The following is a 21,503-nucleotide window of genomic DNA, read 5'->3' as shown; positions in this document are numbered from 1 at the left end:
ATATCTCCTTCTTTTAGAACACAAATACATAAATTTTAATCTGAGAAAAATACAAAATGAAACCATGTACAAGTTATGTACAAACCCTTTTTACAGGACGATATATTTTTCACTGGATATTACATATGACAAAGTCAGGTAGATCATTTCTGAGCACCAGCATTTGTTCTCTCTCACCAACCCATGATGTTAAAAGTAAAGTGATGAAGTAGTACTCCTTTTTCTTCATGAACTTTTAAATTAAGATGCTAGCTGGTTCTCTGTGTACTCCCTTGCCATCTCCACTTCCAAATTATAACTAATGTAGACATCTGAAACAATCAAAATATATTGTATATATGTATTTGCATGTGTGTGTTTTTTCCAAAGGAAGAAAATGGTTTCATCAGTCTTGAACTCTACAGAAATATGAAAGTTAAAGTAATATTTTTTATATATATATTTAAAAATATTTTATTTATTTTTTTGCCAGAGGTTAGAGTATTTGCATTGGCTAAGCATATGTGTCCCAAGCTACGGAACAATGGCAGAAGCAGAATTTTATTAACTGCTTGAGATAACTTCTTGCTGACATTATTTTTTTGTTCCTACTAGTTATTGTCCAGTCAACAAAATGCTCTTATGCCACTTCTTTGTTTCTGAAAAATCTATGGGTTTTATTACATGTATTCAACTGCCTATATACTGTGTTCTGGGTTGTTTGGGTTTTTTTTACTTTATAGAGATCTCCTCTAAAATGCATTGACTGAAGCAGTAAGAAACCTTGTCTCAAATCATAAAGGTTCCAATTAGATGCAGCACTACTGTTGAGCTTCCTAAGTTAGATAGTGCTCTAAATTAGACCCAAAGTAATAAAATAAATACCTCATATTTTATATTTTCTTCATTTTCCCTACCCCTTTTCCTTTTGGCAGCTCCCAGTAACACAGCTCTGTGCAGAGCAGACACCTCAGAGCAGCAGCCCTCGCTGTGGGCTCCAGTGGAATTTGCCTGGTCATACAGACTGGTGCTCAGAGACTGCACAGCCTCAGCAGGGCTGCATGCTCTAGAGCAGAGAGAACCTGTGCAGCATAGATGCATTACTGACAGAAATAGAGCTCTGGCAAACGCTGGCACACACTTGTCAATACTACAGGCCCACATACCATCCTGGGCAGTGACTACAGCAGAAGAGCTACTACGTTCCTTTCATTATTTCAGATGGGGCTGTAACCCACACCCACTACTATTGCTCAGCATGAAAATACTATAAATGGAATATTAGGAGACCTGGCATGTATATGTAATGACTTTTTTTTAAAAAAAAACCAACTATTTTCCTTAAGCCTGTAATTATTCAAGAACCTTTAGAATTATAAAAAAAATAATTAAAATTAAAAAGGTTCTTGTTTGTATGTTGGGGGTTTCAGTGGTTCAGATGGCACAGAAAAGATAAAAACAGGATTATAAAGAGTTCTCCTTTCCTCTGTTTTTTTTTGTGCATTTGCCATTGACTTTGACAGATATTCCCAGGCTAATCCACTGTAACACTGGGAACAGATTTCTGTTTTCACTTTGTCCTGTTCATCGCCTTTCACACACTTGGATATTTTGTTTAAGCACATTCAAAACTAGAAATGAAAGGTGAGACACACACTTCTTTTGGTGCTAAAGAAATTCACAATGATAACAGCTGTAAAAACAAAACACACATACACACACACACATTGACCTCAGTATGTGTTCATTTCAAATGCATTGGGATCCAGGAGCCCTTAGGAATCCACTTCTTAAAACTATTTAAGCACCTGCTCTGTGTTTCAGTTTGAGCCCATGTGAGTCAGCTAGTCCAGGGCAGTTGCTAACATTTTTATGGATTGGCCAGAGGATTTCACCAAGCAGTGAAAACATTATTAGCCATTTGTAAATTATTGCTTTTTTTTTTTTTTGTCATGTATGTTTATGCATCAGTTTATGCAACCAGTTATTGCAGTAGTTGTTAGCTGTAGTTTAGGCACACACACACCCAGCAAAACCTGAATGAGAACACACTATCGTACTTTCTCCTTCTACTACATGAAGAGTTCAAGAAATGCAAAAGCTTCCTTTTGCTGGCCAAAAATAGCCAACCTCATCCACCACCACCACCCACCAATGTATAATAAAAGGCTAATGCTTCTGCAGTGTGTCCTGTACTTGGCTTGCAAACTACATCTGCCCTTTCCCTCCTTTGGCTGAGGCCATTTTGCTCTTTTCACATCCAGCTGACCATGCCTGGCCCAGATCAAGGGATTTGTACTTTCTGTCCCATGTGTTCCCTACTGCTGGGCCATCAACGCTTGAAAGACAAGGTGTTAAAAATGTCAGTGACAGCTTTAGAATGCTTTTAAAAAGTACAAGGAAATGTTTTCATCTTGTTTTTCCCTATTAAAAAATACATCATATACTTACTATTTTAGAAGGAACTACACAGTCACATTGAGGTGTTAAAATTTGCATTTAGACTATAAATATTTTCTTTTCTTTGTACCTTAACTTCTTCTGTGCTCTGCACTTGCCACCAAATCTATCAGAGGACAGTTCTATCCTTTCATCTTAGTGCTCATGGGCTTCAGGGGACAAATTAAAGTAATAGCCATGACATGGAGAGAGCCAGCAGACTTCCTGGAATGTGGGAGCCCACAAGTGCAGGGGTGTGAGGATGGCCAGGAGCACAGCCCAGCTGCAGCAGGGAGAGAAGGCTCTGCAGCAAAATGTCAGTGCACCTCTCATAGAACTGACCAGGATGGCTGGGTTTTGGTCAAACCAGGTGGAAACACCAGAAACAATCCTTCCACATGCTACCCTACAAGCCACAAACTTCCTTTACTTTTTTGTGCCTTTCTTCTCCCCAGTTCATGGAGAATAAAAACGATGACACCTTCTTGTGATGGCTCTATCAAATAGATGCACACCCCTACACGTGTGTGTGCATGCATGGGTGCAAACACACACACACAGACACACTGTTTATCCAACACATGACTTACCAAAAACTCTATAGCCTGTACCAGTAGTGCATGCAATTAATGCCAAAAAAACCAAACCAAAACTCAACTAAAAGAAACAAAAAACAACTGGAAATCCTCCCCATCCCACATTTTTGGGTTTTTTTTTTTGATTTTTGCCTTCTGAGAAAGGGGTAAAAGTTATTGATAAAGACCAAGAATATTTTTCTATATCAGTCATCATGCGGTCTGTCAGCTGTCATTTAAGTCCCTTTCCCAGCCTTTTCCCAGCTTTGATGTAAATTCATATATCCATATATATCCAAGGTGCTGGTCACACTGTAATTTATAATGGCTGAATATTGAAGATCCTCAACAGGTTTTCTATCTGTTCCTCCACCTACTTTCCAAACATCAGTTCTGTGTCTCTGATTATCAAAAACAGGAGTAAGACAACACTACTGATTTTGGCTTTTCTATCTATAAATGGGAAGTGTAGACCCATAACTCTGCCTGTTTCTCTCTGTCTTGTTTGCTCTCAATGGGTGTTGTTCTACCAACCCCTGCATATGGAGCTATCTGTGCCAGAAGAGCTCGGGAGTGTGTTCAGGTCTTGTCCTTTATTTATAAACAGTAGCCTGGGATTTTGGGGTGTGACAGTTAAACTGGACAGAGACACACAAACCTTAGCTGTGTAGGGGTGCTGTATTTGATTCATTATTATGTTTTACCCAGTGAATGCTCCCTTCTGAAGGAAGGACACACAGAAGTGACACTGTATATGATAAGGTATAAGATATAATGTTCTATGCCCCTATAGCAAACACTAATCTTTTCAGGAAAAAAAATAAAATTCATATGCTTTTGGTGAGGTTGAATAACAAATTTGTAAAATTCTCCAGTACTCAGGACCAGCTTTTTTCATTCTGGTTTTAACATGAATGCAGTTCATAAATGAAAAAGGAGCACCGACCTCAAAGAAAAGGCTTAACATGACCCAATGCAGAAACTGGATGTAAATTATAGCGTGTCACTAGCTGAAGCAGCATATGTCGGAAGAACTCACTGGAATTATCTTCTCTTTTCAGGACTGTGAAATGCGTTAAACATGGATCTAAATAATAATGAAAAACTGCTTGTATTGTTTTGTTACTCTGTAGGAGAGTGAAGTATTTTAAACAATCCAATTTTACAGATACTGTATTAACAATTCTTGTTACTGTCTTTAAATAGCTATTCTACAAAATGTAACAACAAAATAGTCACAGTCCAAGAAGTCACTCCAGAATAAAGCCTATTAGGTGTTAGTATGGTTATACTTGTACTGCAGCCAGTGGACAAACATTAAAGCTGAGATAGTTTGGCTTAAATGTTGGATTATATAGTGGACATCATTGTTTTCACAATAAATTCATTGTCTGCTTTGTATTTGTTTGATTCACTGATATTTCTCTAATGATAAAAATACCACTGTATGTTTAATTGTGGTGTTTAACAATTCTGCAAAATTACAAAGCCTAAAGTTGACTTGCACAATGAAAATCTGCTTTTCCTGATGACTCTGGTTTTGCAGTTTTGGTTCTTGTTTCCGTATTAGCACAGCCTTTCCTTTTTTTTTTCCACACAATTGTGTCAGATGTTGCTTATTTGAGATAGAGTTAGTTACTAAATCATTTAGAACATAAATGCTTGGGTGGGTAGATACTGCAGCACAGATATGAAACATCACATTTTTGTCTGATGGCTATAAAGCTTGTTGGCAACTTTGTGAAACTGCTGACACAAAAGGCACCCATCAAAGGCCTTTTGCATGTTATCATAATAAATACATTCATCACTTTTATTATTTTGATTTGGTTATTACTGTACTTTTGTGTGTGGTGTCCCAGCAAAGTAAAAATAAATAAAAGGAAAAAAAAAAAACAAAAAACCAGAAAAACAACTGCTAAAATAAGATGTTGCTTATTGTTGGAATTAAATGAGGACAGCACATTGTGAGATTGTAGAGCTGAGGCTAAACCAGTTTTTATCCTGAATTCACCAAAAGGAGATTCAGTGTGCCCTTTACCAGGGTATGAGCTGTCACCAAAATGCAAGGATCTGGAGCTCAATCTCTATAGATATCAGGAAGAATTTGTACCATCTCAGGGCAGTGAAAGGCCATCAGCACTTCTGAAGTAAGGAAGTAACAACATGTGGTAGATGAGATGGTTTATACGCTTCCATGCACCATTGCATCCACTCTGGGCCAAAGCACATGGCAAAAGAAGAATTGCCAAGCTTGCCTTCCTGAAATTCGCAACTGCTGATGGCTAGTGGGAAGTGCAATTGCCAGATTTGCCATTTCTAGCAGGTGCCCCTTCCGTCCGGTCCCTTGGCTGGGGTGGTGACATTCCCTGTGCCTGTGTGGCAGCGTGTTCCCCAGGGGTTTCTGTGTGTGGGACAGTGAGAAGGGGCAGGGGACAGTGGGGGGGTTACTGGACCTTCAGGTAACTGGCAGTCAAGATGAGCTATATAAAACAAAGAATCTTTCAGAAGAATGTTACATGTACAAAAATATGACTTTCAACTCTGAAAATAAATAAGTTCAATTTATTAAGAGCTGGTGTCAATGCTGAACAAAATACACATCTTCTGATAAAGAAACATTTTGGTGAAGTGTTGTTGGTTTTTTTTCTTCTTTTTTTTTTTTTTTTTTGATTTACTAAAATACAAGTTGGACCTTTTTTTTCCTTTTTGTAAATATATCATTTGTCTCCCTTAATTACATATCCTTATAACTGTGACCATCATTCTCCTTTAAGCCAAAGACTGAGGGTTTGTTGGGTTTTTTAATTCTTAGGAGTCTGGCCACATATGCTGTTTTTTTAAGGGAAAATACTTAACAATGAAAAAAAAAAAAAGAAAAATATATTTTTTCTAATAAATAAAAATAATTTAAAATGCTAGAGGCTATACATGACTAGTTTTGATTATGTTCATTTATAAATGAAATAGTTTCCAAAATACGTGGAAGCAATATTAAAGGCAGACAAACAAAGATCTGTCTACTTTATTTTCCCATTAAGCGTGCCCTTCTTAACTTCTCCATCAGTGGTTCAGCAAGTAAGAGGAATAAATGTCACATCACCATTCATGAAGTTTGTCAGGCTTTAAAAAAATAGTTCTGGCTTCGAAGGAGTCAACATTCATCTTCAACTTCTCGTATTGGTGGTATCAAGCTGCTTGTCGATTTATATTGATTGATCTGATTGGCCATGTGAGTGCTCATGGGCTTGATTTGAATGTTTCTGGGATAGGCATTATCCGGCTCATCTGTAAACCATTTCTTTTCTGCTAAGGAGCAAAACAGGTAGAGACAGGATAAGGAGGGAAAAATGAAAGTTTAATTAGTGAAGCACACATACACAGAAACATTAAAAAAAAAAAAGAAAAATAAAAAGGGAGTGGTCAGTAAAGTTTATAGAAAAAAGAGATCAATAGAAGGTGACTTTGACTAATTACTAGCAATACAGTGCATTAGATTAACACCTCTGAAAATACTGTTATGAAAGGACGATGACGCTTGCAGGTTTGATAATAGAAGCTAAAGAAAACTGCCAATGTTCTAGTTTGCTTGTTGGATGTAAGAGAGCTCTTTTCTTGTGCCCATGCTCAGGTGATCCATTTATTGAAAAAAAACAACAAAAAACAAATCAAAGTCTAAACTAAGAAGCCAAGGAGAGCAGCTGGGATAAGGGTAATGCAGAAAAGAGCATATGAGTCTATACACAGAGGAGCACCTAAAGAGTCAGAAACTTCTCTGAGCCATTTCAGCCTTGGGGTGGTGGCTACTGCTGGCCCAGAAATCATGCAGGAGAACATAAAGAACTTTCTGCAGTTGGTGTTTGAACAAACAGAACTTGTATTCCTGCACCCTTGCTGCACAGAGTGGGCATTATATCCCTGCTCAGGGATACACACAGGATCTGGGGCACTGCTGATCTCAAGGGTTTAAAATGGGGTGCAGGACACACCAGACACTGCAACTCTGAATGGATTGGTCATGATAGATGACAGCAAGGCAAAGACAGTAAGGACTTAAAGGAAAATTAAGAGAGGAAGCTCTTTCTTTCCTGTCCTTGAGCAATGTCTGTTTCCATGAACACAGGAAGAATTTCAAGGTGCAGCTTTAAGGTGGGCTGGGAGCAATGTGGGAGGATGCTGAGAGGCTGCAGCATTGCAGCCCTTTCCCAGCTGTTCATCACTGCAACCACTGTGTTGCACTGCTCCGTTGCAAATATGGACAAAAGCTTCTTAAAATTCAGAAAAGAAAAAAAAATTAATTCTTAAACCCTTTAGAGAGCAATTTCTGCTGTAATTTCTCAATGACAGGTATGCAATTTTGTAAGATAACTTTATTCCAAGACTTGGAAACTCCTGATCTAGAGAGTGGCTAATAGGCATTAGGTGCACTTGTGCCTTGGCAAGCATTTGTGAACAGGGTTCTGTCTCCACTCTTGTCCTCCTTCCCCAGATTCCAGGGGTGGGTGGGCAGAGCAGTGGACACTTACAGTTCTGGGCATTTCGTTATTAAATCCAAGGTTCAAAAGTGTGTGGCACCAGAGCTGCCAGTCTTACATGTATGCACTACTTCTCATTCTAATGGGGCATCCAAAATGCTGCAGAAGCCTTAGTGCCTCACTCAGGATAAACTGCTACTTTTGCTAAAAACTGAAATGCTGCAATATCTGGAATCAGGACAGAAGTAGAAGGAATGCTCATTTTTTAATAAACAAATGATTTGAAATTAGCAAAGCAAAATGCACCTTAGAAACCCAAGGACTGAGCACAAAAGCTCAGGAGGTAAAGGAGAGAAAAGAAATGGAAAGACAGAAGAATAGAGGACAAATACCTGGACATAAGTCCACAAAATAAACAAAGACCTTTGGACGTAGAATCTCTCAAGAAGTAGCTTAATCTAAAGAATTACTGGACATTTCAGTCACTTTCATGAATAACAAATTAAAACACTTCCACTTTATATGGATTTTTAGAATTTACATGCCAGACCCCCACTCCCCATTAAAACCTTTGTTACCTGTTCTTACACTTTTTTAAAAATTAATTTAAACCTAGGAATTCAATTACTTATTAGTGGATTATTACTGAAGGGAAGCAGAACTACTGTATTGTTTTTCTTGTAATTTTCTAAAATGCTTTTCACTTATGTTTAAAAATATCCTACTCATTTGTGACCAGACTAAATAATTCCCAGCCCCCTTAAAGTTGCCTGAGTCTGAGCAATGTTCAATCTCCCATCTCCCTCTCTCTCACCTATTATAATTAAGTTCCCTTTGATTTGAACAGATTGGACGATAGGAATTCATAATGTTACATCCTGCACACTGAAGCTAACTGATTAAGTGCTTTAAATTATTCTTCCTGACAGAATGATAAAGTTACAATCTGTTCAGAGATGATCTACAGCTTGCCAGACTCCTACCGTTTCTTTCTACATTCATTTATCTTTTTGTCAAGCAGTTAAAAAAAAAAAAAGAAAAAAAAAGAAAGAAAAAGCCTCAATTCCATAGATCTTTTAAAGTAATCAGAACATCTGAATTATTAATGAGACTTTAAGGGAATGATTCCTGATGGGGGCTGGTTTAAGAAAGGTTGTAGGAAAAAGAAGTCTGGGAATGTGTACACATCAAAATAATTTCAGCTCCATTTAAAAAACCATTTAGTTCAAGTGTGACACATGAACCATTATGCATTTGTGGAAACCAATTTTATGTGATCTACGATTAAACTAACCTTTCAGAGAGGTGTAAAGTGTGATGGTTATCATGTTTAAAAAGCCTTGTGAGATCACATAAACAATTTCAAACTAACAGTTTTCTAATGGTTTGTGTTTAAAATGATTTTAAGGCAAGTTAAGCACCGTGAACTTTCATTGCTACCTTCTTTTTTTTAACACATGGTGCAAAAACTTTCCTTACAAACAGAACTTGGTGCAAGTTAATTCAACATTGTAGCAAGTAAGGGGAGACTTGTGTGAGTGCTAAGAATCATAACTGTGTTGTGTTTCTCATCAGCCAGTGCAAAACACTTCAAAATATCCTGCTTTCCCTAAAATTTTCAAAAGAAGCTATTTATTTACGTGTTAAATTTAAAATAAAGCTCCTGTATAGGGAGCTGTTCTTTAAAAAGAAACCACCCAGTCTCTTTTTGCCTTTACCTGGCAAGTAACAAATACAGAACATTAATAATAAATGCAGAAGCTGGTAGATTCTAATTTATTTTGCTGTTTAGATTTCTTTTTGCCAGCGCTGAAACTTTGATCCAAGCATTATCATCTCCAGCATGCAATGCTTAGATCCAGCTTTATTCCTTTCCTGTTCTTTTCTGCTGTTAAAGTTATCTTTGACCACATGAAAATGAAACCTCCTGTGCAAATTCATTGGCCTCTCCACTTACCTTTGAGATGTGAGCTTAACACTCCTGATCTTTACTCTTGGCCACTATGATATTCTGCTCCCAGATACTAAATGTCCTTCTTGAAGCCCCTACACACTTTTCATTCTTTTATGCTATGCTTACAGCCTGATTTTGGTATGTCTTCTAGAGTATTAGCACAGATTTTTATCTTTAATATTTACTCTTTCTTTTAGATGAGATCAGAAATTCCCTTTCTAAAGTCTTTATATACTGCTATACTCACCAAGCACTTTTAAGCTCTCTGTCACATTCAGTCTGCTCCTCTCCCTTTTGGAATATGCATATTGATCCTTACCAGAAGTGTTTCTACATTATAGTGACAATAGGCATAGTTTTTTATCTTGGTTTTTTTTTAGGAGCTGCTGAAAAAAAGTCCCTGATCTTCCTACGCTATTTGACAGGCTTCGTTTCGACAGCATCACCTGAGAGATGTTGGAAGAGCTAAGTAACTGAATGTATCAGAAAGCAGAAAACACTTACTTTCCCCTCAAACATCTATGTTAGCAATGGGCCATCAGCATCAGTGCATCCATGAGGGATCAAAAGGCTTCATTCTCACATTACAAATAAATAAAAATTAACGTTTTTGTGTAACACACTTCCCCACAGCATAAAAAAAGGGATATAAATAATCAAAGTAAAAAGATCAAAATAGAGTTCTCTTCAACTTGTATAAGACTCCAGCAATTCTCTCTCCAACAGCTATGTTGTACTGGTGCTTTAAAATTTCTATCATTAATTCTGGAATGAGTAGCAACTTAGAACAAATGTCACTGTGAAACACCCTCTCTTGTAAGCAGAGGCAAAGAAAATACTACCCAAACATGACACAAAGGTTTTACTTAATTTGCATTCTCACCCTAATCCCAGATTACCTTTCAACTGTTTAAAACATGAATTTTTTGTCTTCTGTGACACTTGCAGTATCAAATTAGTTTGCATGTATGTGTTTGTGTGTCTCCTTCCTGCATGTAAACATCTTGTTCATAACTAAATTGAAAATTCTCCCATGTAATTTGTTCCTGAGTGAGACACAAAGTAATGAAAGTTTCTCCACCCAGCTGCTCAGCAATTCCTTCTCTGGCAGATGAATATTTTATATGTAGCAGGCAGCAAGAAATTTTCAGGGAAAGAGAGAATAAACTATTTTTTCTATGAAGAACTTTACTTTGCTCCAGTTCAACCAAAGATTTGTGATAAAGATAATGTTCCGGACTTGTTCTTACTTTTTTTATCTTTTAAACTACCAAAATCCCTAGTTTTGACAATGGGAATTTCACTGGAAAATGCCTGTCTCTCTCTTATTAGGTCAATAGGAACCCAGGCAAAGAACCTGCAGGTCTGCTAGATATTGTTTTGTGTCAACATTTGAACTCACTAAGAACTTGGTTTCCAATGCTGAAACCATGCTGGGACTGATATAAATGGCAGGACCTTCATTTAAAAACCTAAAACATCACATCGTGACATTAGTGATTCTTCTCCACTTTCAAAACTAGGTATTTTCCTATGGTTGTCTGACTTGGGATAGAACGGGAGATTTCCTCTTACTTTTCAGTATAAAAACCAACACAGGGTTAGTTTAAATATTTCTCTATTCATAATGACCCACTGCCATTAGTATGCCCATATCAGAAAATTTTCATCACTATAATAAACCATTTGATCAATCTGACTAGAGTCATGTGGAATTTGCACACAATATTACTGAAAGTCAAAAGTTTTAGAATTCTAAATTCAAGACAGAGCAGAGAGGTGGAGCAGACTTCAATGTAATTTGAAGAATTCAGATTTGCCCCTGTATTAGATATTCCTCTTCTGCTGCTCACAAAGTCAGCAAGTTACTTCTCTAATGTACGCTGTTTATGTTTTGTCTATTTGAGCTGCACTGTTATCCAAATACTATTTTTTTTTTTTTTTTGAAAAAAATCATTAGGTAGGATGTGACAAGTGGCTTCATATTAACACCCTTCCTTTCTCTGCTAAATGGAAAACAGATAAAACATTAATGGAAAAGCATTTTGGTGTCAAAGCCATTACCATTCTTCCAAAATGTGTAACTGCTCTCTACTACCTTCAATCAATACTGCGGACGTAAAAAGATGCTCATGTACATACATGGGGAATAGGAGAGGAGGGAGGAAAGAAATTGGAATGAGGCATGGGAAATTAAAGTAATGTCTGCACCATGATAGGCATCTTCATTGAGCAGGAACCTGGGTGTTTACAAAAGGACACGTGCAATTAGAAAGGCAAGCAGATGAGAGGATAAAAAAACAAAATGGGGTTGAGAAACAGCAGCAGCAGCAGCAGCAGCCAGTTTTACTTCTGGTTTGGTGGGAAAAAAAAGGCAAAAGAAAACCAACAAAACAATCAACCAAACAAACAAACCAATAACTGAATAAAGTTTGTAACTATTTTTTTTTTTTAATTTCACAAGTTTTCACAAGGACAAAGTTATAGAGGGAAACCCACAGCAGTTGCTAGGTCATGCAGAACCATTAATTGTCATACCTTGGCCCATTCTATTCATCCTTGTTGCACTTTAGAAAAAGAAGTAAGCTATGTAAGTTTTACAATGCTTTTAAACTGTCATATTTCTGGTTGAGCACTTTAACTGGCACATCCTTGTAGTAATAAATATTCTCAGGGCAAAACATGATAACTTTCTTTGCAAAAACGAACACATGAATTTTTCTTTATGATGAAAAGCAACTGTAATAGTCTCATTTGCAGGGGAGCAACCATAATTTGCAGCGTATTTCGCTGATCAGACTTACAGCTGCGTTTGAATGCACACTCACACATATATACTGGATTCCAATCATTATGCTTAGCACTGCACAGTGGTATTCTCTGTAGCCCACTTACATGGTTCCAGGTTTTGTCAGTAAAAGTGCTTGGCTTTATTGTCAATTCACACAGCAAGCAAATCTTCAAAATTATCATGCTTGGGGAAGGGGAAGGTAGAAGACAAAACTAACCATAAAAGCACCTTGATTGGGTTGGCAGTTACAATGCTGATCATTCCAAATCTAAATACTTTTTTCTGTCTGCATGCTTTCTTGCTGGATAGCCAGGGAAGAGGGTATGTGTTTCTGCCCTCCCTAGCCTTGGAAACCCTCCATAAACCTAGAGCTAGCTGTATATTTCAAAATATACATTGGCTTCTGAAGTTTACACCAAGAAAAGAAAAGTAAAAGCAAGCCTGAAGTATCATTTCTATGGCTGTCTAGGGAAGGCCTCCTTTCCACTACTTTATTCAGTTCCCTGCCACAACTTTTTCTGGCTACATGTGTCATTGGTGACAATTTGCAAGAACTAAATTCTGGCACGTGCATGGAACATGACGCCTCAGCACCGCGAATATTTCCAACCCAGGCCTCTCGCTTTCCTCGTTACCAGCCTGGGGCACAGCACCTCTGCTCTCCAAATGGGAGAGATTTAAAGGCACTCAGTTGTCTTCCCTGTATTCCTCCATACTGGCATGCACCTGCTGGAAAAAAACAGGTAGAACATGCAGCAAGATTTCTAGAGGTTCTTCACATATTAGGACACTGGTTGGAAGATTTATACCAACAGTAACTTGGAAAAGTTAAACTACCATCTGGGGAAAGGAACAAAGTCCCTTGAGATCTGATATGTAAGCACAGAAAAATGCTTGCTCTTTTCTGAACATTATTTATTCTGTACATAAGGTGACTAATTCACCTTTTAAAGACGTAAAAGTCCCAAGAAGGCAGTTTTTAATGACTTACATCCAATATTTATGATACATATGGCTTTTTATCCCAAATGTCAAAAGTGAAAGAAAATATAGCTACTCATGTGGCAATATAAATAGACAGAATAATAATTTAATATGCAATTAGACTCTTTCTAAACTTAAATTAAACCATTGGAGTTTTACAACTTCACGCCTAGACAATTTCAGTGTTAAAGGGAAAATACACTATCTCCAAAAGACTGGTATTTTAGATAAAGTTCTTAAACAAGCAGAAAAGTCCCTGATATTGCTTTGGTATAAAGCAGATGTGTAGCAATAATCTATACAAGGAGTGTAAGCTCTATATAATATAAGCTTTGAGAGCAAAATATCAGCAGGGATTTTTATTTTTTTCAGAGTTTTTGTTTTTTTTTTTTCAATAGAAGAGTTTTATAAGCGTCAAATAAATGCATCAGCTCCTGTAAATATGAGTATTAAAAAAAACCTACTGCAACATACATCAACACTTCTGCACTAAATGACTTTCTTTGTGTAACTCTGACATCAAGAGCAAGTGTTCATGTTAAATATACTCTAATTTTGGATATGTAGAGTAACTGCAGTGAGTTATTTATGTTTTCAGTGTGCCTATGGGTTTGGAATTCTTTTTTTATTCTCCCCTAGCATCATAAATAACTTTTGGTCCGTCTGCTTTGTTGCTGTTGTGCTTAAGGGTTTTATGGTGGTGAAATAAAAATGACAATCACATGCACACTGTCATACATATGCAAAATATGTGTACAAAAAGGGAGAACTCCATGGGAAAACGGGGAACATTACTGCTGGAAACATTAACCGGGGAGAATGGGTGGTGAATGCAAGTTTCACACACAGTGGGAGCAGATACACATATCAAAGTCTATCTTCCTGCACATACTTCTGTTTGTCCCGGGAATCCCTGGTCTTGGTGCGGTTCGGTCGGTTTGCTGTTGATGGGATGGAGTGAACTGATGAGCTCTTCTTGCTGGAAGAGTAGGAGGAATGGGAGGAATGAGAGAGACTGGCTCGGGACTGGCCAGCGTTGTGGTCAAATTGCATCAAACAGAAGATCAAGTCCGTCGGCACAAGCTCAAATTCATATGGTGGGTTTGTGATAACGTAACTGGAAAGAAAGGAATAAAGAAAAAAAGGAAAGAAAAGGAAAAGAGGTTTAGACTTATACTAAAAAAATTTCTTCTGGAGTTGTTAGCTCATGAATGTTTAGCCCAATTTTTGCATTTCTTTTTGTACCCAAATTTAACTCACATAATTCCCATGACAGTTTAGGACCTTTTTAAGTCAGCTGTCACTTTTTAAATCTTTTCCTGTCAAACAGACATAATGTCTGAGAATGATGTTCTTCAAGGGAATCACATAATGATTTTTCAGAGAAATCACCATACAAACCAATGTCCTTTCTCTGGCTGCACCATAACAGAATGACTCAAGCAAATATATTTATAAATTGACAATATATTTATATATTTTTATATATTTTATATATATTTTTATATATTAGTATTTATATTCTTATGTAAATATATATATTTATAAATTGACCACCCCAAACAGTATTTAAAAGAATGGCTGAAAAGCAGAGAGAGGAGGATTTTATATGCAGCTATTTAAATACATACTATATTTAAATACATATTTACGTAGTTATTAAATATTTAAATACTGGGATATAATTATTGGTTTGGATTGTGACTGTAGTTAAAACAAGTTAAGGACAATACATCAATAACTTTGTTGCGAAGGTAATTTTATTAATTCATTCCACAAGTACATTCATGGCCTCCAAGAGCATTTATAAATCTGCACATCTGAAAATCCAACAATGCTTAGTAAAAATCCCAGGCCTGAAATAAAAACTTGCTCAATTTCAAGAATCCCCACCTTCACCTAATGGCCTTTCAGGGCATGAAGGGCTTACAGAGCAGCCACTAAATTTTTTCATGCATGTGAAAAGCAGACTTGAGCAAGGCAATTGGCATTTTCTGTCCGAGCAAGAAATGAGTAAAAATTGAACACGAAGCTCAAGACTTCTTTTCAAATTAATTCAATGCTCATAAGAAATCTGCTGAGCTGCTTCAGAAACAGAAGTCCCTTACTAATCCAACAAATAATCCCAAGTATAGCAACTACAGTGTAAATCTAAACTGCAAATCATTTTTTCTACCCAATTTGTTCAAATTCTTACAGAAGAAGCCGCTTTGGTGAGCTGCAGTATTGTTTATTGCCATGTTCACCCAATAATGATGCTTTTTTGTAGAGCACGAAGCAGTAACAGATGGTAGATTTGTGATACTTCTGGTATGGGTCTGTGTGTGTATTTCTAGGAAGCAGTTAATTAAGACACATTTCAAGCAAGCTGCTAAATGGCCTTCAGTTTGCAAAGATGGAAATGTGTCTGCTCTATTTAAAGCACTGAGGTCAGGCTTGGTGCTACTGAAGTAAAAATGTAGTCTACCAAGAGAAGGGTTTTCATTTACAGGAAGAAATTATGATTAGACTCAGATGGTACTGATGGGAAGCCCACAGGAGTATTTTTTTTGAGCACTGAGAGAAAAAACTAGCTACTGTAATTTAAATTATTATCCCACAACTTAGAGTTGATTGATATAAGGAAACTGAAGTCCTTTCCTTGGATCCAAACAGTGGATCATCATAAAGCAAACAAGATAAAGATATATTCTGAAAGTTAATTAAAAATTTTTTAATAATATTAGCTGGCAACTTATGCTATGATATTTAGCTTATGATTTGAAGTCAGATAAAGAGTCATTGTGAAATCCTCAAAGAGGGTTGTGGAAAAGTTATGCAAAAATGGAGCAAGCTCTTTTTTATATTTATTTCAGGCACTGGGCTCTTCCTTGCTGAGAAGACTGAAGATCAGTGAAGCAGAGATGCTCTAACAGACCAGACTCACCGTTTAGTGCATTGGCTGGGAGTACTTAGATGTGCATCCCTTAATCGATAAATTCCAAAGCAAAGCATATTGTATGTTTTCAGTGCTTTACAAAATAGATCTCCATAACATCCTCCATCCTAGAGGAAAGAGAGGAGATAAACAGCAGAAAAAGAGAACAGTGCATTTATTTTCCTTTCTTTGCTCTGTTAACACAATGTCAGGGTCATTCAGCATGAACTTATAAAAAAAGGGACAATGTATAGACAGTCTACTGTTTGTCTCAAATGAGAGCCTTTCACCCAAGGAAATTAATAATCTAAATGTTTTATTTCAAGTAAGTAACTATGTAAAGTGATGATTGCTATTTTGGAGAGCCTTGGTCAATGAAATAATGACAAATTGAAAGACTGAGTGGTTTGTTTTAAGCTGGAAATATAAATTTCGGTACCAGACAATGCATATTCTGCAAATTACATTAGCTGTGGTATTTAAATTGTTAGTATCTTTGACCCTTTCTTGGCAGCAGCCATACTGTCATCCAGAAAAAAAAAAAAAAAAATTCACCAGAAGCACAACAGAAATTAGAGTTCTAAGCGTTTAAAAGGATAATGAAACAATGTAAATAATAATGTAAAATAACGACTAAATGTATGATTAGCAAAAAAACACATTTAGATTTGCTCATCTGTGTAGCTAAAATAGTGATTCTTAAGTAATCGTGAGAGTTAATGCATACTGCCTTCACAGATGTAGTGCATTTGAGGCTCTGGTGGAACAGCATTTGAAAGATTGGTGTTGCTTATTTTATTTGTGGAAATGTTAAGCCGCATGCTGAAGTGTTTTGATGAGCTGCTGGTCTCAGCTACCACTGGACTGCTCCACCAGCTGAAAGGCTGTAGGCTTCTACATGTGTACTCTTGCTGTCCTAAGTCTTAAACTGGGATTCCCTGTTGTTTCTGTGAAGAAGGAAATTCCATTCTTTTTGGACAGAGCTGGTGAACACAAGGTTAATTTAAGAAACATCAAAACATATATCATCATCAAAGCAGAGTGGGTGCTCACCTCAAGATTTCAAACTGTAGTCCAGAAAACATTTCCAGATACTCTTCCATCTATTTTTATGAATGCACTCTTTTTAAAAGATCATTTATTTATTTGGTTTGGGTTCTTTAAATTTTTTGTTTATTTGTTTTTTGACTTCACCCTTAGAACATTGCAGTCAAATTATCAGAAAATTAGGATTTCATAAGAATTTTAGTTCATCTAAAACCAGCAGAAAACAAACCTTATAGCTTTGTTTCCAAGATAATAAGCAGATTTTAAGAACTAGAAGCTTGGTGAAAATACTAAATAAGCTTATCAAAACCAGAAAAAGGTATATCTATGCATATTGAGTATTCTTAGAGTTCATTATGGCACAATGGTTATCTCATCCGAATTAGCTCAGCCATCTCTGTAGCTGACAATGAAGAAGAGCCACAGGATTTTCTGTATGAAATATGCAGGCAAGGATCCTGGGCAGTCATACAGCTTCTTAAAAAAGGTAAAGAGCAAACCTGGAACTCTGTGCTGTTAATTTTTAAACAATCCAAAATCTCTAACAAATTCAGTAATAGAAATGATATGCTTATTAAGGTAAATTTTTCACTCAGTCTGAGAGGAAGCTAATAGAGCACAGACCAGCCTTGGTCCTACATTTCCCTCATGTTCTTACCCCTAGGTCTGCAAATGGCCCATCATACAAAGCCAACTGAGCAACTCGACACCTGTCCCTGTTTGCAAGTGTCTGGGGCGTGCTGTAACCTCCTCTCAATGCATTTTCCTCAGCAATCAGTGCTTCCAGCTCTGGTGTGGCTCCTCCTGTTACCAATGTCCGTATCAGTGTGAGGATATTGTCATTGAAGTATGTCTGCAGAGATAAAAGAAAGCTCTTTAAGCAAACACCATTAAAGTCACAACTGAAGACATCCAAATTACAACTTTTCCGGGTTTCTGCTGTTTAAAGTTCTTGGCTGTCTCTTCAAATAATTTTATATAGAAAGTGAAAAGACAGCAGCCTCCAATTACTCTATTTTCTTCTATCCCATTAGGCTCCTATACTAGATCCTTCCTCTTAAACACCAATTCAGGCTGATTTTTATTAAAGTACAAAAATTTGAATGATTTATGTTTCCTATAATTGGTGTTAGTAGTGATGCAATGACTGCTTTCCTTCTCATCGCTCTCATGTCTAATAATGGGCTTTAGGACATGTAATTGTAAAATTCAGACCACATTTAAAGCTTACACGGGCTAGATTGCCTTTTTACTCTTGTCACCAATTCGTTGGGGAGCTGCCTTTGTGCTGCAAATGTCATTACTTATTACTGTGGCTGGACTCTAGCAGTCTAACCGATGTATTGTACTAAACATCTTATTACGAGACTTGACAGTGTTCAGACATAAGCATGTATCAATTAAACATCTTGAGTTCATTCCAGATAAATGTATGATGAGTTTGGGATCCTGGTGGTCCTTTTAAAAAACTCTAGGGTATAGGGTAAGTGTGGTTTATTAGGGAAGATTTACTCCACACTGACATTTTGCCAGCGTCTGTAGCATTGCTGGTCTGTCAGGCAAACAATGGGTATTTAAAATATTAATTTAAATCCAGATGAATGACTTTCAAGTTCACTTAAAAGTATACTGGTATAGTTCAGACATACTCAGTTAAACATCTGCAATGTATTGTACTGGGCGAAAAAAAAGGTTGAACAAAAAAATGGAAAGACTGTCACTTATAATGTCACCAATGTGTGAGTTTTCAGAAGCTTTGCAAGTGCAGGGAACATAAAAGGAAAAAATGAGCTCACTTTAGAGTACACAGGATTGACATTACTGAATTTCTGGATTTTGTTGAATTTAGGACTTAGAACAAATGCCTGTAATCCAACCAAGTAAAAATGAATAGTGAATTCTCAAACAGTGCTTGTTGTCTAAAGATAAGACTTTTAAAATAATACTTTTCAATGGAATTCACTGCTCTATCCATATAATGTAACTGTATTTAATACATGGGTAAACTGAGGTAGAGGTTGAAATATTTTATCCTGAGATCAAAAAGCAGAACTGGCTTCCTATCCGTGTTACTTTGATATTCTTTCTTTGTATAATGAAACTTCAGTTTCATTGTTCGCTGGAGATGACAGATAAAACAGAAGAAAATGAGTTCCACGCAGCAGTGTTTTTCACTTTACATTGAAGTTTCCTAACTTCAAGCTCCTCTGCTTATTTACACAGGCATATATGCCATTCACCTGTTGACTAAATTAAAATGAGAGGAACATATTTGTATTGTTATACATGCCCTAAAGCAAATATTTGCATCTCATCAACTCCTGTTATTTAAGTTAACCTGGGTAAGGCACTTCATATTTTATCTACAAGGCATACTGTAAAGAGTAGTCTAACATAAGCAGAGGTTCAGGAAGATTCAGATAGTCTAAATCAAGAGCTGATCTCAAATCAGCTCTTACACATGTGGATGCACTGGGTAACAATTCAAGTGTAATACTCAAACCTCTCTTAACATCTAGAAAAATCAATGTGACCCCTTGCAGGAATGTAGGTCTGGAGCGATTACATGATGTTTAATAGGAATTGCCACCATGAGAGAGAGAAGACATTCAGGCACGATTGTTTATTTTTCAATTACTTCTTCCTTGATGTCCCTGAGATGAAATCAGTCGCCCTCTTTGGCAACCGTTCCCACTGTGCTATACCTCTGAGGCAAAGCCAAGACCCTTACTAGCAAAGGAAGCAGTATTTATTGTGGAACAATGGCTTAATTTGGATTTCACACCATGACTGATGTGGATGGCACCATTTAATCAGATGGATGAATGCAGCCAAAAGATGTTTCTTGGGGTTTGTGGCTTTTTTGCCATCAACGGGAGAAAAGATTCCAAGTTTCAGGACAAACTGCTGCAGCATTGCATCTGATCAGAAAACGCCCAACCATGAGAAGGAAAGATGGGTAAATTGGAAGCTGTAACTTGTCACCTTCTGCTAAATAGGGTTGCTCCCTTCTGTACTAGCATATTTAACACTCAAGAAAAAGCTGTCTGCCCATGCTTTTGATTGTCACAAAAATCAGACTCCTCATTACAGCTTGCCAGTTTGGAACTAGGGGAACACTGAAAAGCTGAACTAGCTGATATCCATTTCCTTTGGAATAATAATACACTGAAATTAATTTGAGAGTGATCTTCTACTTGCTCTGTGGGAGGGTACATGGCCTGGATATGCCAGTACTTATAAGAGACTGATCTACAGAATGTCTTTGGAAAGGTGCTGTTGTACTTAAAGTAACAAGGCACTTTCCAGTGATGGAAAAGAATCCCTTTTGTTGAGTGTAAAATCAAAACTGAAGGAATACTTGTTTGCTGTTGTCATTAACCAAACCTCACACTGGACATGTGCGTGATATCACTTTAATTGGCATCCAGAATGAAAATATGAAATAGTTGTATTCTAAACACACAAAAAAGGAAATGCATCATAGACACTGAAACTGGGTAAACAGCAAGGAAATCATGACACAGATATCTGATCTAGCAGTGCCACCTAGCCCTTGCTTTGGAATCATAGTGCAGCTCTTTCAAATGTTTCAGGGATGCTTTCCCATTTGTTCAATCATTTTTTAAAGTATAATTACCAGAGTGCTTATGTTTTGCAGTTAATGCTGTCATGTCTTTTAAAATAATTGGTCTTCTACAGAAAATTTAACTGAAAATTAGCACATCTTTTAATAATATTGCTTTAACTTTAACAGCACTTTGCCTTTCATTTATAATTACACTGAAATTGTCGTTTTTCAAGTTATATCTGCCTTTTCTGTGTTTGCTAGTGGGTTTTTTAAGGAATTTTCTTAAAAGAAGACTCCTCCTCTGCTACACATGACTTTAAACCTCATCTTCAAACAAATATTTTAACTTGCTTTTCTTTTTCCATTGGAGAAATAATATGTAGCCAAGCCCAAGGAGTGACTGAGCTAACATCAGTAATTCATACTAATAACAAAAGAGCCTTTGAGAGAGAATCAACAGAGAAAATAAATAACAGCACTTCACCATTTGAAAATCTATTAATTCTTAAACTATTGTCCAAATTTTAAAGAAGTTCATAGAACTTTAAGTTACAAGATGCTGCTTACTAATTCTCTGAACAGACTTGCACAAAAAATAGTCTTGTGTTCATATCAAAGATTAGAACAGTTTCTTCTCTATGTAAGTAAGACTGTGAGGATCCCTTAGGGAAAACTCTTGAGTACAGGATATAATGGAAAGTTATTTTCAACTGTTTTAACGATTTTCTTCTATTCTGTGCTTTTGTTTACATGAAGAAAAAGAAACAATAA

General features: G+C 36.7%; 1 protein-coding gene across 23 annotated transcripts in view; it reads right to left on the bottom strand.

The window, feature by feature from the left end:
• Positions 1–8: 8 nt before the first annotated feature.
• KCNMA1 (potassium calcium-activated channel subfamily M alpha 1) overlaps positions 9–21,503 on the bottom strand; it is a 438,076-nt gene continuing 416,581 nt past the window's right edge. For 9 of the 23 annotated variants that reach the window (XM_088059361.1, XM_088059362.1, XM_088059363.1 and 6 more), the window contains 5 exons: positions 17,820–18,014; positions 16,124–16,242; positions 14,090–14,314; positions 11,961–11,989; positions 9–6,302 (listed from right to left, as the gene is read on the bottom strand). In XM_088059361.1, coding sequence (XP_087915487.1) covers positions 6,148–6,302; positions 11,961–11,989; positions 14,090–14,314; positions 16,124–16,242; positions 17,820–18,014 — 723 coding nt within the window. In that variant the 3' untranslated portion in view covers positions 9–6,147. The other 14 variants (XM_014250209.2, XM_014250213.2, XM_088059367.1 and 11 more) reach the window with 4 other exon arrangements.

This window comes from Pseudopodoces humilis, chromosome 9, assembly GCF_049639895.1.
Source record: "Pseudopodoces humilis isolate 2021_Gansu_Grassland_sample_001 chromosome 9, ASM4963989v1, whole genome shotgun sequence".
Taxonomy (NCBI): Eukaryota; Metazoa; Chordata; class Aves; order Passeriformes; family Paridae; genus Pseudopodoces; species Pseudopodoces humilis.
Note: the sequence above shows the minus strand (reverse complement) of the source record. Positions and strands in the feature narration are given on the sequence as shown.